The sequence below is a fragment of the Papilio machaon genome, chromosome 16, assembly GCF_912999745.1.
Source record: "Papilio machaon chromosome 16, ilPapMach1.1, whole genome shotgun sequence".
Lineage (NCBI taxonomy): Eukaryota > Metazoa > Arthropoda > Insecta > Lepidoptera > Papilionidae > Papilio > Papilio machaon.
Window position 1 is genome coordinate 54,980 of NC_060001.1, and position 15,056 is coordinate 70,035.

At 58.0% G+C, this 15,056-nt stretch overlaps 1 protein-coding gene across 1 annotated transcript; it reads right to left on the reverse strand.

The window, feature by feature from the left end:
- Positions 1 to 7,257: 7,257 nt before the first annotated feature.
- On the reverse strand, positions 7,258 to 9,411 carry LOC123721790 (protein MLP1 homolog). Its single transcript, XM_045681605.1, has one exon. It carries the CDS (start codon positions 9,409 to 9,411, stop codon positions 7,258 to 7,260), a length of 2,154 nt encoding a protein of 717 aa, XP_045537561.1.
- Positions 9,412 to 15,056: the final 5,645 nt, after the last annotated feature.

The following is a 15,056-nucleotide window of genomic DNA, read 5'->3' on the forward strand; positions in this document are numbered from 1 at the left end:
GTCTTGAGCTCTGGCGGAGTGGTTGATATTAGCCTGGAGGAGATTCAGGTCCATTCTTAACCCTCGACCATTGGAACCTCCTCAGCCACTGGCGCTGCCGCCTGGGGCGAGGAAGAAGACTGTCCGGCCACCTGGCTCGAACTGCCTGTTCCTCCCTTCTTTTTCCCCTTGGGTGGGGAGACGCAGGCTCTGCTGCCCGCGCGGTGGCCTGCCGGCCTGCCAGCGGCAGTGCAAACCGCGCAGCACAGTGCCGCGGAGCACTCGCGGGCCTTGTGGCCCGGTTGACCGCAACGGTAACACAAAGCGCTGCGATCAACCTCTTCGCTGCACTGGCCCACCGTGTGCCCACGTTCGTGGCACTTAAAGCACATAAGGGGCCGGGCGTCCAGAAGCTGAATCTGCGCGGACACCCAGCCCACGAGCAGCCTTCCGCCCTCTACAATTTTTTTCGCAGCTGCGACGGGACAGGTAACAATTATTGACCCTAGTCCATCGCGGCCAGCGTTTATTCCTCCAGCCCGCACTTGTTCCGCTGGACATACTCCTGCCGCCGCAACAGCGGCGGCCACCTCGGCACTGGTAACGGAGTCGTCCAGACCCGTAACCCGTAGGCTAGCCATTTTCATGGGCCTGGAGACCCGGACGACTTCGCTACCTAAGACCTCCCGCAGCTTTTGAGCCAAGGAGTCCGCCTTTTCACCACTGGAGGCCCCTGGGAATTCGAAAAGGCGGCCTCCATTGGCTGCCTTTCGAAGTCGGACCCCCTGGCCACCGAATTCCGCCACGTCAATCTTTTCTTTTGCCGCGGCAATCACCTTCGCATAGGTCGCGCCCTTCTCTTCCGCCCCCGGTTGCAACGTCAGGACAACTGCTGACGACTGGGGTGCTTGGAGCTTACGGGCGCGACTCTTTGCGTCGGGCCGCTTTTTAGGCCCCACCTTAATCCACGGGAACTCAATAAGCTGCGGCGGCTGCGGCGGCTGCTGAAGCCCCTGTGGAGGACTACTTTTTGTCTTCTTCTTCTTCTTCTTTTTCTTTTTTCTCTTCTCCCCTTCCGAAAGCGGGGTAGAAGAAGTGCCTCCTTTTGTAGCCCGCACTTGGGCTTGGGGCGGACGAATTTGTGCAGACGCCGCAGGGCGCTGCGTGGACAAACCGGGCGCCTGCCGCGGAAGCCCGCTGGCGCCAGGTTTGGCTGGCGGCGCTGGGGGCGCCTTGCCCTGTACTCGTGGAGCTGGCACCGGTGCTGATACCGGTGCTGGCCCCGAGAGCGCCGCCGCGTAAGAGCGTCCGCTGTTTCTCTTGTCGGCTGCCAGCGGCGGCCGCAATCTTTTCTCCGGGAGGAGCCTGTCTTCAAACGAGGCCAGGCGGGCATTTAACATCCCGCCCACCTGGACCATCACCGTCCGACAGATCTCCTCTAGTTGGGAGGGCCCTGTAGGGGCGGCCTCCGCGGTCATGTCCGTGGCTGTGGGGGCGGGACCTTGTGTCCGCCCTCTCTGCATTTCCTCCCGTAGCTCTGCCAGCTCCTTGCGGAGGCTGGCCATCTCGGCTCTTAGGCGGGCGTTGTCCGCCTGCAAATGCCGCGTCTCTTCCGTGATTGTGCGGGCCCCGAGGACTTCCACGGCTTCCTTAATAGATGCCGCGGCGTCCTTAAGGGTCCGCACGAATGTACCCTTCAGGTTGGAGGACTTGGTGGCTACCTTGGTGATGACCTCCAAGTCCTCCTTTACTTGTTCCTGCAGCTGGGCTGCCCCCCTCTCTTCCATCCTCTGCTTGGGCTCCGGGAACAACTTAGCCCGGGTCTCCCGCCGAAAGCGGGCGATATTTGCCTCCCTGGCGAGGTCTTCCTCAGCCCGCTGCCTAGCTGCTTTCGCCTGGGCCCTCTTTTCTGTACGAGGCCCTATGCAAACTGATGCCTCCGACCTTTCCTCATCAGACCAGCCTGCCATATCTACTTCACTGGGGCGCTTTTGCCCGCGACCCTCACTCCAGAACCTACCGAGATCGTCCCGGTTCAATACCTCTAGGGACCCAACACGACTAGCAGCGGACGCCATGCTCGCCGCCGCGTCCGAGTCGGACTCCGAAACCCTCCTGTCGGCCTGAGGCCCTACCGGTATCGGGGTGCGCGTAAGCACAACCCTCAACTCCTTCGTCAACTCCTTCATCACGTTCCCCTCCTCATTACTTTTGTTTTCTTTTATATCCATACTTGTTCCCACGATTATGGGACGATATACACTCCACCACCGGGTGACGCCCGTTCCGGATAATGGGGCTTCTTACTACAGAGGTCGCCAGGTATCTGTAGGTTTTAACGACTTTACTGTCGGGTTTTTATAGAGTTTTCCTTTCTCGCGCGCCGGCCGGCTAAGGCAAGCGCTCCGCTCCTAGTGGCCCCGCATACTCATAGCGCCGCTTCTACGAGGTCGTTGCGGTATTCCCCTTAACAAACAAAAAATAACCAAAAAATATAAAAGACCAAAACGAAAAAATGCAAGAAAAAACAAACAAAAAAGAAAAAAGCCCCCCCAAAGCCACTAGGTCTACGGAAATCTAGGGAGGTCGGCGTACCCTCCCTAGTTGCGGACGGATGCCCCCCCCACCCCTCCCCGACGGCAGGTTAGTGCACGCCGGGGCCGCCCTCCCCAATTTTCCGCGGGCCTGCCCGGTATGGGTGGCCCTATCCGGTGTAGCCCCGCGGAAAATCCCCCCCCACCCTACCTAAACCCCACCCCCCCTGAGGGTAATTTTTTATAGAGGTTTTCTTCCTCGCGGCCCCACGATAAGCGCAGGGCCCCCGTTTCCGCTCAGTGCGGACTTACGGGTTTGTTGGCGTTTGGTTCGCGGGGCCGAAGCCCTACCCCGGCAGAAGGCCGGGGCGTTCCCCTATCCACCACCCGGGGACGCGCCACGTCGGAGTTCACCTCTCCGCCCACTCGGACAACCGAGCAGGTCCGTGGAACCTAACCTAACCTAACCTAACCTAACCTTTTTTTTTTTTTTTTTAAAGAGGGGAATGCTTTATGCATACGACGTGCCCCGGGGGGGACACGAAGTTATGCGAGATTCTCTCCCCTAGTGGGAGCATACCCGCTAAACCACCTCTGTTCCTCCTGCGCATTGGTGACGGGGCTACGGGCACGCTTTCGCACTCCTCCGCGGCCCCGTCTGCGCTAGCCGCCGAAGCAGCTCCACCACTGGGGTGGGTGAACCCACCATCCATCCTTTAGGGGAGGCGCGCCGGAACGATACGCGCCATCCTCCTTGCCCTTCGAAGCGGGTGACAGGTCCCCCCGAACCTGCCACCACGGGGCTATGGAAGCCGGAGAGACGAGGTTTTACCCCCGCCTCCCCAGCCACCATCGGCGGGTCCGATGTCGGGCCCCGCCGTTGACCCTACGGGCCGCGGAGGGGCTGGGTATGCCAGTACCCCTCCGCGGCCCCACCATACACATCCGGCCACGAGGGCTGCAGGGGGCAGGATAAACCAGTACCCACCCGCACCCCCCGCGGCCCCACCTCCAGGCATGCTCCGAAGCGGACCCCACAGTCCGCCTCTGGCAGCCTCCTCCGGGTGGGTCGGCCCTGCACGCTAGACCAGCCCAGTCCGGCCCAAGACAGCCGGTCCTGCACGCTAGGCCGACCCTGGTTCCTCTTAGCTTCACCGTGGGAGGCAGCCACGGTTACTAGAGCCCCACCGCCACGACAAGGCGGGAACCGTTGGTGGGGAACCTAACCTAACCTTTTTTTTTTTTTTTTTTTTTTTTACGTTGGGAAAATGCATTTCCGCATCCCTCCCGTTTCCGGGAGGGTATGTGGGACTCGCCGGCCAAGAAGAAGTGGCCGGAATACCCACTAAAAACCCAACGACGTTCCGCCACGCGCCTGGTGACCGGGTCACGGGAACACTTGCGCAATCTTCCGCGACCCGGTCAGCGCCGTCCGACAAAGCAGACCCTCCTTTGTGGGGACCTGGGGTCCCCGAACTTCATGTAAGGCGCACCGGGAACATTACAGTGCGCCTTCCACCTCGAGATCAATTTTTGACGCTCGGCGGGCGATGGCTATCTCAGGTCCACCGCCCGGAGCCCTGCCACTATGGGGGCATGCGGCGGTCTTGGGCACGCTGCCTGCGCCCGGCCCTGCGGCGGCGGAGAGGATTGCCGACTGCGTCGTCCTCCCGCCGCCGCTCAGCCGCCTCCTTTTGCGTCATCACCTCCTCGCAAAAGGAGGCGACGGCTTGCCACGAACTTTCGCTGCTCGCCATGGCATTAGCGACGGCGGGCAGCGAGAGGTCAGTCCCTATTGCCGCCACTAGTGCGGCCCGCTGGGTCGACCAATGAGTGCATGACTCCAGCGTATGTTGCGCTGTGTCTTCCACGTGGCCGCACTCGTGACACTCCTCGGTGGGCTCTCGTCTCGCCACCCTGCACAGATACCTGCCGAAGCAACCGTGCCCCGACAGGATCTGCACCAGGTGGAAAGAGAGAGCTCCGTGCTTCCGGCCCGTCCATAGCTCGAGGACGGGCCGGACCGCCTCAATTGTGCGGTGGCCGGCAGACGGCGTTAACAGCCGCTCCTGCCACTGAACGACAAGTTCGGCCTCTGCCGCCTGCCGCCACGTACGTTCCTGCACTGGGGGAGGGGGTTCTCCCCGGAGACGGGCATCCGCTCGCCGCCAGTAAACACCGGCGAGCACTTCGGCGTCCAAATCCCAGGGCGGCGTCCCCGCCAACACACAGGCCGCCTCACATGATATGGTGCGATATCCTCGTATCACTCTGACCGCCATGATTCTCTGGGGCCCACGTAAAAGGGCCCTAGTACGGGCGGTCAGAGCGTCCGACCAAATAGGCGCTCCGTAGAGCGCCATGGATCGCACCACACCTGTGTAAAGGCGGCGACACCGCGAGCTCGGTCCGCCCAAGTTCGGCAGGAGCCTACTGAGGGCTCTAGCCGCTCCCACGAGCTTTGGGACGAGACGCCGAAAGTGCTCCTCGAAGTTCCATCGGCTGTCGAGAACAAGACCTAAGTATTTCATTGTGCTCCCGACGCCGATGGAAACTCCGCCAACCACGACTCCGGACTGGGCTGGAGGCGCTCTTCGAGGCCCATGAAAGTATAGGGCCTCAGATTTGTGTAAAGCTACCTCCAATCCCAGTCCTCGGATTCTGGCCACTATTTGGGCCACGCCGGCTGTTGCTCTGCTTCGAGCCTCCCTGTCCGTGCTGCCACAGGCCGTCACGAGGGTGTCGTCGGCGTAGCATACGACGTTAACACCCCTCGGGACGGCCCCGCGCAGGACCCAGTCGTACCCGATGTTCCACAGGAGGGGCCCAAGAACCGACCCCTGTGGAACACCGCACGACATCTCCCTCTCTGACCAGCCACCGCTGGTAGGGTACCCGACCGATCGCTCGGAGAGGTAGGCCGCCACGATCCTCCGAAGGTACCGGGGGACCGTGTGGTACCTCAGCGCCTCCTTGATGCAGCTCCAGGGCAAGGTGTTGAAGGCGTTCGAGATGTCAATAGATATCGCCACCAACACCTCCCCCCGGGATACCGCACTGTCCGCAAGGGCCTTCACCCGCGCTATTGCGTCGATGGTGGATTTGCCCCTGCGGAAGCCATACTGGTTGGCGCTGAGGTGCGGCCCCACCGTCTCCAAGTGGTGGACGAGGCGATCAGCGATCACACGCTCAAAAAGTTTACTCACCTCGTCCAGCAACACGATCGGTCGGTACGCCGACGGCTCGTTTGCCGGGCGTCCATCCTTCCTGAGCAGGACCAGTTTTCCCTTCTTCCATTCTCCCGGAAACTGACCCTGCTCGAGACAGGCGCAGAACAAAGCCCGAACCCACTGTTCGAGCGGCCCTAGTGCCAGCGCCCAGGCGCGACCGGGGATGCCATCAGGGCCTGGGGCGGTATTTTTCGCGCGCATGCGCATCACCGCCGCCCCGAGCTCGGCCTCCGTGACCGGTGGCGCGCCTAGGCTCTCTTCTCCCTCTACAGTTGGAGGCGCCATGCAGGGCGCCTCGTGTTCGGCTCTTTGCGGAAACAGCGCCGCGACCACCGACTCCACGACGAGAGGCTGAAGACTCCGGGTAATGGGAGGACCCCTGGACCGAAGCTTATTCCGAACCATCTTATAGGGCCTCCCGAACGGATCTCTATCCAGAGTCCCCAGCATCTCGTCGTTGGCCCTGTCTTTGGCCACACCGATGGCCGTCCGTAGAGCCTTTACCGCCTCCCTGTAGAGGGAGTAGAGTCGCTCTTCTTCGGCCAGGTTGTGCCTTCTTCGACGACGGCAGCGGGTGTATTGTCGCCGCGCCGCCACACATGAGCGGCGCAGTGAGGCGACCTCCGCACACCACCAATACGCCGCTTGCCTCGAGGGGGCGGAACGCACTCTCGGCATGGCGCCGTCGCAAATGCGCGTCATGGCAGCACCGAGGCGCTCCGCCTCCTGTACGGCGTCGGTGACGTTGTCCTCACGCGGTGCGGAGAACCACGCCTCAACAAGGGCAACCTCAACAAGGAAGTCGCGGTCCATGCGTGGGAGCGACCAGCGGGGACCATCCCCCCGCAAGGGTCGGCTTGGGCCCGTGGGGTTGGCCGGAGTCGTGGAGACAACGAACCTTATGTAAAGATGGTCCGACAGTGTCTCCACGTTCTCCAGCACCTCCCAGCCCCGAATACGTCGTGCCAGAGCGGCACCGGCAAAAGTGACGTCTACTATTGAGCCGCCCTGGCGCCGAACGCACGTATTAACCGACCCCTGGTTCAGGACCGTGAGTCCGGTCGCCGTCGCCCACTCCTCCAGCTCTTGTCCGCGCGGATCCGTCGCCGGGCACCCCCAAGCCGTTGACTTGGCGTTGAGGTCTCCGGCGACGAGCACGCGGGCGGAGTGACTTCTGCCTATGAGAACGCCGACTTCTTCTATAAACTCTTCAAAGTCGGCGAGGCTCCGGTTCGGCGAGAAGTACACCCCGACCACCATGATGTCGCCGACAAGAGCGGAGACGTATCCCCGGCCTCGGACAACGTTGGCGAAGGCCGGAGATCCCACCATGGACCGGGACGTCAAAGCCACGACACCATCTATGTCCCCCACCCAGTCATCCCCTGACGGGACGCGGTAGGGCTCGGCTACCACTGCGATGTGGATCCCCCACTCCGCCATACTCTGGAACAATAAGTCTTGAGCTCTGGCGGAGTGGTTGATATTAGCCTGGAGGAGATTCAGGTCCATTCTTAACCCTCGACCATTGGAACCTCCTCAGCCACTGGCGCTGCCGCCTGGGGCGAGGAAGAAGACTGTCCGGCCACCTGGCTCGAACTGCCTGTTCCTCCCTTCTTTTTCCCCTTGGGTGGGGAGACGCAGGCTCTGCTGCCCGCGCGGTGGCCTGCCGGCCTGCCAGCGGCAGTGCAAACCGCGCAGCACAGTGCCGCGGAGCACTCGCGGGCCTTGTGGCCCGGTTGACCGCAACGGTAACACAAAGCGCTGCGATCAACCTCTTCGCTGCACTGGCCCACCGTGTGCCCACGTTCGTGGCACTTAAAGCACATAAGGGGCCGGGCGTCCAGAAGCTGAATCTGCGCGGACACCCAGCCCACGAGCAGCCTTCCGCCCTCTACAATTTTTTTCGCAGCTGCGACGGGACAGGTAACAATTATTGACCCTAGTCCATCGCGGCCAGCGTTTATTCCTCCAGCCCGCACTTGTTCCGCTGGACATACTCCTGCCGCCGCAACAGCGGCGGCCACCTCGGCACTGGTAACGGAGTCGTCCAGACCCGTAACCCGTAGGCTAGCCATTTTCATGGGCCTGGAGACCCGGACGACTTCGCTACCTAAGACCTCCCGCAGCTTTTGAGCCAAGGAGTCCGCCTTTTCACCACTGGAGGCCCCTGGGAATTCGAAAAGGCGGCCTCCATTGGCTGCCTTTCGAAGTCGGACCCCCTGGCCACCGAATTCCGCCACGTCAATCTTTTCTTTTGCCGCGGCAATCACCTTCGCATAGGTCGCGCCCTTCTCTTCCGCCCCCGGTTGCAACGTCAGGACGACTGCTGACGTCTGGGGTGCTTGGAGCTTACGGGCGCGACTCTTTGCGTCGGGCCGCTTTTTAGGCCCCACCTTAATCCACGGGAACTCAATAAGCTGCGGCGGCTGCGGCGGCTGCTGATGCCCCTGTGGAGGACTACTTTTTGTCTTCTTCTTCTTCTTCTTTTTCTTTTTTCTCTTCTCCCCCTCCGAAAGCGGGGTAGAAGAATTGCCTCCTTTTGTAGCCCGCGCTTGGGCTTGGGACGGACGAATTTGTGCGGACGCCGCAGGGCGCTGCGTGGACGAACCGGGCGCCTGCCGCGGGAGCCTGCTGGCGCCAGGTTTGGCTGGCGGCGCTGGGGGCGCCTTGCCCTGTACTCGTGGAGCTGGCACCGGTGCTGATACCGGTGCTGGCCCCGAGAGCGCCGCCGCGTAAGAGCGTCCGCTGTTTCTCTTGTCGGCTGCCAGCGGCGGCCGCAATCTTTTCTCCGGTAGGAGCCTGTCTTCAAACGAGGCCAGGCGGGCATTTAACATCCCGCCCACCTGGACCATCACCGTCCGACAGATCTCCTCTAGTTGGGAGGGCCCTGTAGGGGCGGCCTCCGCGGTCATGTCCGTGGCTGTGGGGGCGGGACCTTGTGTCCGCCCTCTCTGCATTTCCTCCCGTAGCTCTGCCAGCTCCTTGCGGAGGCTGGCCATCTCGGCTCTTAGGCGGGCGTTGTCCGCCTGCAAGTGCCGCGTCTCTTCCGTGACTGTGCGGGCCCCGAGGACTTCCACGGCTTCCTTAATAGATGCCGCGGCGTCCTTAAGGGTCCGCACGAATGTACCCTTCAGGTTGGAGGACTTGGTGGCTACCTTGGTGATGACCTCCAAGTCCTCCTTTACTTGCTCCTGCAGCTGCGCTGCCCCCCTCTCTTCCATCCTCTGCTTGGGCTCCGGAAACAGCTTAGCCCGGGTCTCCCGCCGAAAGCGGGCGATATTTGCCTCCCTGGCGAGGTCTTCCTCAGCCCTCTGCCTAGCTGCTTTCGCCTGGGCCCTCTTTTCTGTACGAGGCCCTCTACAAACTGATGCCTCCGACCTTTCCTCATCAGACCAGCCTGCCATATCTACCTCGCTGGGGCGCTTTTGCCCGCGACCCTCACTCCAGAACCGACCGAGATCGTCCCGGTTCAACACCTCCAGGGACCCAACACGACTAGCAGCGGACGCCATGCTCGCCGCCGCGTCCGAGTCGGACTCCGATACCCTCCTGTTGGCCTGAGGCCCTACCGGTGTCGGGGTGCGCGTAAGCACAACCCTCAACTCCTTCGTCAACTCCTTCAACACGTTCCCCTCCTCATTATTTTTGTTTTCTTTTATTTCCATACTTGTTCCCACGATTATGGGACGATATACACTCCACCACCGGGTGACGCCCGTTCCGGATAATGGGGCTTCTTACTACAGAGGTCGCCAGGTATCTGTAGGTTTTAACGACTTTACTGTCGGGTTTTTATAGAGTTTTCCTTTCTCGCGCGCCGGCCGGCTAAGGCAAGCGCTCCGCTCCTAGTGGCCCCGCATACCCATAGCGCCGCTTCTACGGGGTCGTTGCGGAATTCCCCTTAACAAACAAAACATAACCAAAAATATAAAAGACCAAAACGAAAAAATGCAAGAAAAAACAAACAAAAAGAAAAAAGCCCCCCCAAAGCCACTAAGTCTACGGAAATCTAGGGAGGTCGGCGTACCCTCCCTAGTTGCGGACGGATGCCCCCCCCACCCCTCCCCGACGGCAGGTTAGTGCACGCCGGGGCCGCCCTCCCCAATTTTTTTCCGCGGGCCTGCCCGGTATGGGTGGCCCTATCCGGTGTAGCCCCGCGGAAAAACCCCCCCCACCCTACCTAAACCCCACCCCCCCTGAGGGTAATTTTTTATAGAGGTTTTCTTCCTCGCGGCCCCACGATAAGCGCGGGGCCCCCGTTTCCGCTCAGTGCGGACTTACGGGTTTGTTGGCGTTTGGTTCGCGGGGCCGAAGCCCTACCCCGGCAGAAGGCCGGGGCGTTCCCCTATCCACCACCCGGGGACGCGCCACGTCGGAGTTCACCTCTCCGCCCACTCGGACAACCGAGCAGGTCCGTGGAACCTAACCTAACCTAACCTAACCTTTTTTTTTTTTTTTTTTTTTTTTAAAGAGGGGAATGCTTTATGCATACGACATGCCCCGGGGGGGACACGAAGTTATGCGAGATTCTCTCCCCTAGTGGGAGCATACCCGCTAAACCACCTCTGTTCCTCCTGCGCATTGGTGACGGGGCTACGGGCACGCTTTCGCACTCCTCCGCGGCCCCGTCTGCGCTAGCCGCCGAAGCGGCTCCACCACTGGGGTGGGTGAACCCACCATCCATCCTTTAGGGGAGGCGCGCCGGAACGATACGCGCCATCCTCCTTGCCCTTCGAAGCGGGTGACTGGTCCCCCCGAACCTGCCACCACGGGGCTATGGAAGCCGGAGAGACGAGGTTTTACCCCCGCCTCCCCAGCCACCATCGGCGGGTCCGATGTCGGGCCCCGCCGTTGACCCTACGGGCCGCGGAGGGGCTGGGTATGCCAGTACCCCTCCGCGGCCCCACCATACACATCCGGCCACGAGGGCTGCAGGGGGGCAGGATAAACCAGTACCCACCCGCACCCCCCGCGGCCCCACCTCCTGGCATGCTCCGAAGCGGACCCCACAGTCCGCCTCTGGCAGCCTCCTCCGGGTGGGTCGGCCCTGCACGCTAGACCAGCCCAGTCCGGCCCAAGACAGCCGGTCCTGCACGCTAGGCCGACCCTGGTTCCTCTTAGCTTCACCGTGGGAGGCAGCCACGGTTACTAGAGCCCCACCGCCACGACAAGGCGGGAACCGTTGGTGGGGAACCTAACCTAACCTAACCTAACCTAACCTAACCTAACCACCCCTCCCTCCCGCCCACCTACTAACCTACCACCCCTCCCTCCCGCCCACCTACTAACCTACCACCCCTCCCTCCCGCCCACCTACTAACCTACCACCCCTCCCTCCCGCCCACCTACTAACCTACCACCCCAATCCTCCGGCGGAAAAAGTCTATATCGCATTCCCCAAGCACAGCTCGCCCCTTATTGTTAACAACTGAAACTGAGACCAATTTATTTATTTATTTATTCATTTATATATCTACCGATAGATGGTGCTAGGGACTTAGCATTTACTAAATGTATTCCAATGATTGATTTCACACACACATGACCTATTAACATAATAATGCCCATGCCCATGTCACCTGTACGGTGTTAACACTGCACAGTACATGTTTTCCCATCGTCAGCAATCTACTGCATTTTCTAACACGCGTCGCCGTTTACACACACAAACTAGTTCACTTTCTCTCATCATACATATATATATACACCACGTGTGTGCTCATAACCATTAATGATAATAATAATAATAACCATTTAGCCGTAGTTTAGCCGTAGTTTAGTTTTTAGAGAATAAATAAACCATATTATCTCCCTATCGTGAGCAGTGAGACGACGACGCGGAAACAATAACCAATAAGAATATAAACTCAGCGAGAAATATGTCACCGTTTACAAAACCAAATGAAACCTTTTAAGACAGGCTATGGATAAATCAAGGCCAACTCAAAACAAACCAAAGGCGACTGGTTCATTCCACGCCTCCACAAGCCAACCTGTAAAAGCAGGTCCGAGCAAAAGCTCAGCAACAACATCCAAAGGTAGCGGCAAAGCCTCGGCCAATCCAACACCTACAACATCAGCGGATGCGCAGAATAACGAAGCGGCACCAACAGCACCTGTTATGGCGCCGCCCTCGCCACCGCAAAGAATCGATGACGACCTATCAGCTGCCTGGCAGGTAGTCTCCAGACGAGCTAAGGACAAAGCACCGAAGCGTAATCTGGAGCCAACCAAGACCGGAACCACCGGAGAGGAACCTGCTGGCAAGCCAAAGAAATGGAAGCGGCCTACCAAGCTCCAACGGTACAGAGCAGCTCAACTCAAGGCACAGAAGGGTGAACTACCTAGGGTTACAGAGTCGCCAATCCCAGATCAGGTGTCGCCCCAAGCCGGACCTAGTGGCCAATGTGCAACTGGTACAGGTCGTAGACCTCCAGAGCCAACCACTATCTCTGGCAAGGGAAAGGCTCCTGTGAAAGGAAAGGCGCCTCAGCGACCTGGTAAGGAAACCCGAGCCGAAAAAAGAGCTTTGAACAGTTCAACGTCGCCGAGAGGAGACCATAAAAAAAAAAAAAAAAAAAAAAAAAAAAAAAAAAAAAAAAAAAAAAAAAAAACAGAAGGTGGAGAGACCTTCCAGAACAACAGCTATCAGCTACAGTGACGCAGTATCCTCCGACCTAAAAGTAGCGGTTACCTGCGCACGATCTGGCAACCTAACCAGGGAGATAGCCAATACCTTTATAAGAAACATGACGCAAGCCATGGTCAAGGTCGCATGGAAGCCAGAAGGCGGAAGTAGTGACCAAATGCCGGTTTTCGTCACCAGACCTACATACGTCGAAGGAGCCATCAGGGTCACCTGCGAGGACCAGCTGACACTTAATTGGCTGAAGGGGATTGCAGCGGACCCCCAAATGTGCCAAGGAAACCAGCTGGTCGTCAAACCACAGGCTGACCTCCCACGACGCGTACGATGTGGCATGTTCGTTCCAGATCAGTTCGACATTCTTACTGATACACGAGACATAGGGCGCTTGCTCTACAGACAAAATCGCTGGATAGACATTAAAGAATGGCAGTTCCTGGATGGTGAAAAACAAGCGGAGGGTTGGTTCATCAAGGTGACCATCCCCGAAACGCAGATCCCCACCGTCCTGGCTCACAACAGACGACTGGCATGCACTATAAATCAGTGCTACCTTAAATTCCTGGGCAAAGGAGGGAAGTATTACGAGACTCCACAGACCTCCACGTCAGCACAACCAACCGACATGCCCACTCCACAAGAACAGGAGCAAAACACCGATGACAAAGTCGCCGACGATGCGTCGAACAACAGTTCTGCAGCAGAGCAAAACAAAGGGGATCAAACATCACAAGATCCCCAGGAAAGCATACCAGGCACGTCAGGCTTGCAACAAGTGTCCTCCCCTGCGGCTGGGGAGTCTCTCGGTACTCTATCGGGAGCCTCCCTCTCCGACGGGGATGATGCTGAAGCAATGCTGGCGAGCCTCTATCTCGACGAAGAAGGCAAAGACATCAAGGAACGTCAAAATGCCGTCCCCTTCGTCGAGTAACCACACACAATTCCTTCAAATCAACCTCCACCACAGCGAGACTGCCACGGCTCAACTACGAAAGTGGCTGGAGGCACACACCAACACCGTCGCCCTAATACAAGAGCCGTGGGTTAGGGCGGACAAAGTTCTAGGACTTTCTAAATTATCAGGTAAGATTAACCTCTTCACAAGTCACGATCGGCCAAGGGCGTGCATACTAACGTCTAAATGTATACGTGCCTTTCCGCTGACGGATTTCTGTTGCAGAGACAACTGTGCCATAAAGGTTACAGACACGCAGGGAAGCGAATTTGTAGTCGCCTCCACCTACATGCCGGAGGCCGACGAACCACCGCCGGCCAATCTCGTCAGACTGGTCAACTACTGCGAATCAGCCGGCCTGGAAATGATCATCGGCACCGATGCAAATGCCCATCATCAGCTGTGGGGCATGGACAGAAACAACGAAAGAGGTAAAAATCTAGTTGATTTCTTATTCACCACCAACCTAAACATTCTTAATATAGGTAATGAACCAACCTTTGTGACGAGGAGGTGCAGGACTATCATTGACCTCACTTTAGCATCAGACCATATTGCGTCTAAAATTGAAGCATGGCATGTCTCAAAAGAGGCGTCATGCTCAGACCACAGGTGGATACGTTTCACTCTCTGCGTTAACATTACAACCACCATGCAACCTAAAAGGAACCCTAGGAAGACAAACAAAAGTTTGTACATTAAATCCCTAGCGGAAAAATTAAAAAAATTAGTCTCAACCACACCTCTCAAGGGGTCAGAACAAGAGTACATAGAAACACAGGCTAATAGTATTTTGGAGAGCATCATAACCAGCTACCACGAAGCCTGTCCAGAAAAATCGATCGATGCTCCAAAACCGGGTCAACAACCATGGTGGTGCAAAGAACTGGACAAAAAGAGGAAGCTGGTTAGGAAAGCTCTAAACAGAGCCATGAACACTTCGTATGACACTGACTGGGACGCCTATAAAAAGGCAAAGTCGGACTACAAAAAGTGCATCAGAAAGCGCCGCACCGCAGGGTGGCGAAACTTCTGTAGCAACATAGACAAATGCGCTCAAGCAAACCGTGTTAGGAAGGTCCTTTCAAGCCAACAACTTGAAGAACCTCAAACTATACGCACCACGGACAATACTTATACAACCTCATCAGACGAAACACTAATAGCTCTACTTAATGCACACTTCCCTGGCTGCAAACTGAGTAGAACTACAGAGTGGTCTGAGGACGTCAGTTCACCCACCTCCCATGATTGGGTACTTGCCGAGCAGGTTATCACGGAATCCAGGCTCAAATGGGCCATCAATAGCTTTCACCCCTTCAAAGCTGCTGGACCGGATGGAGTTTTCCCAGCCCTTCTCCAGTGGGGGGAACGCCTTCTAAATCACAGGCTCGTTAAACTCATGCAAACTTGCCTAGCATGCAAATACGTGCCTAAAAGTTGGCGAGAAGTTAAAGTCACCTTCATACCTAAACCAGGCAAAGGCGACTATACCGACGCCAAATCCTTCAGACCGATAAGCCTAACGTCGTTCATTTTAAAAACGATGGAAAGACTTATCGAAAGATACATCAGGGAGGTAGCCCTAAGGCAAAACCCCCTACACCCTTTACAACACGCATATAGTGTTGGCAAATCGACCGACTCGGCCCTCCATCTTGTAGTTAGCAAGATAGAGAACGCGTTGAATAATAAATCAATTTGTATGG

Coding starts and splice junctions, on each gene's coding strand:
- LOC123721790 (XM_045681605.1), bottom strand. CDS start 9,411: ATGGAAATAAAAGAAAACAAAAATAATGAGGAGGGGAACGTGTTGAAG.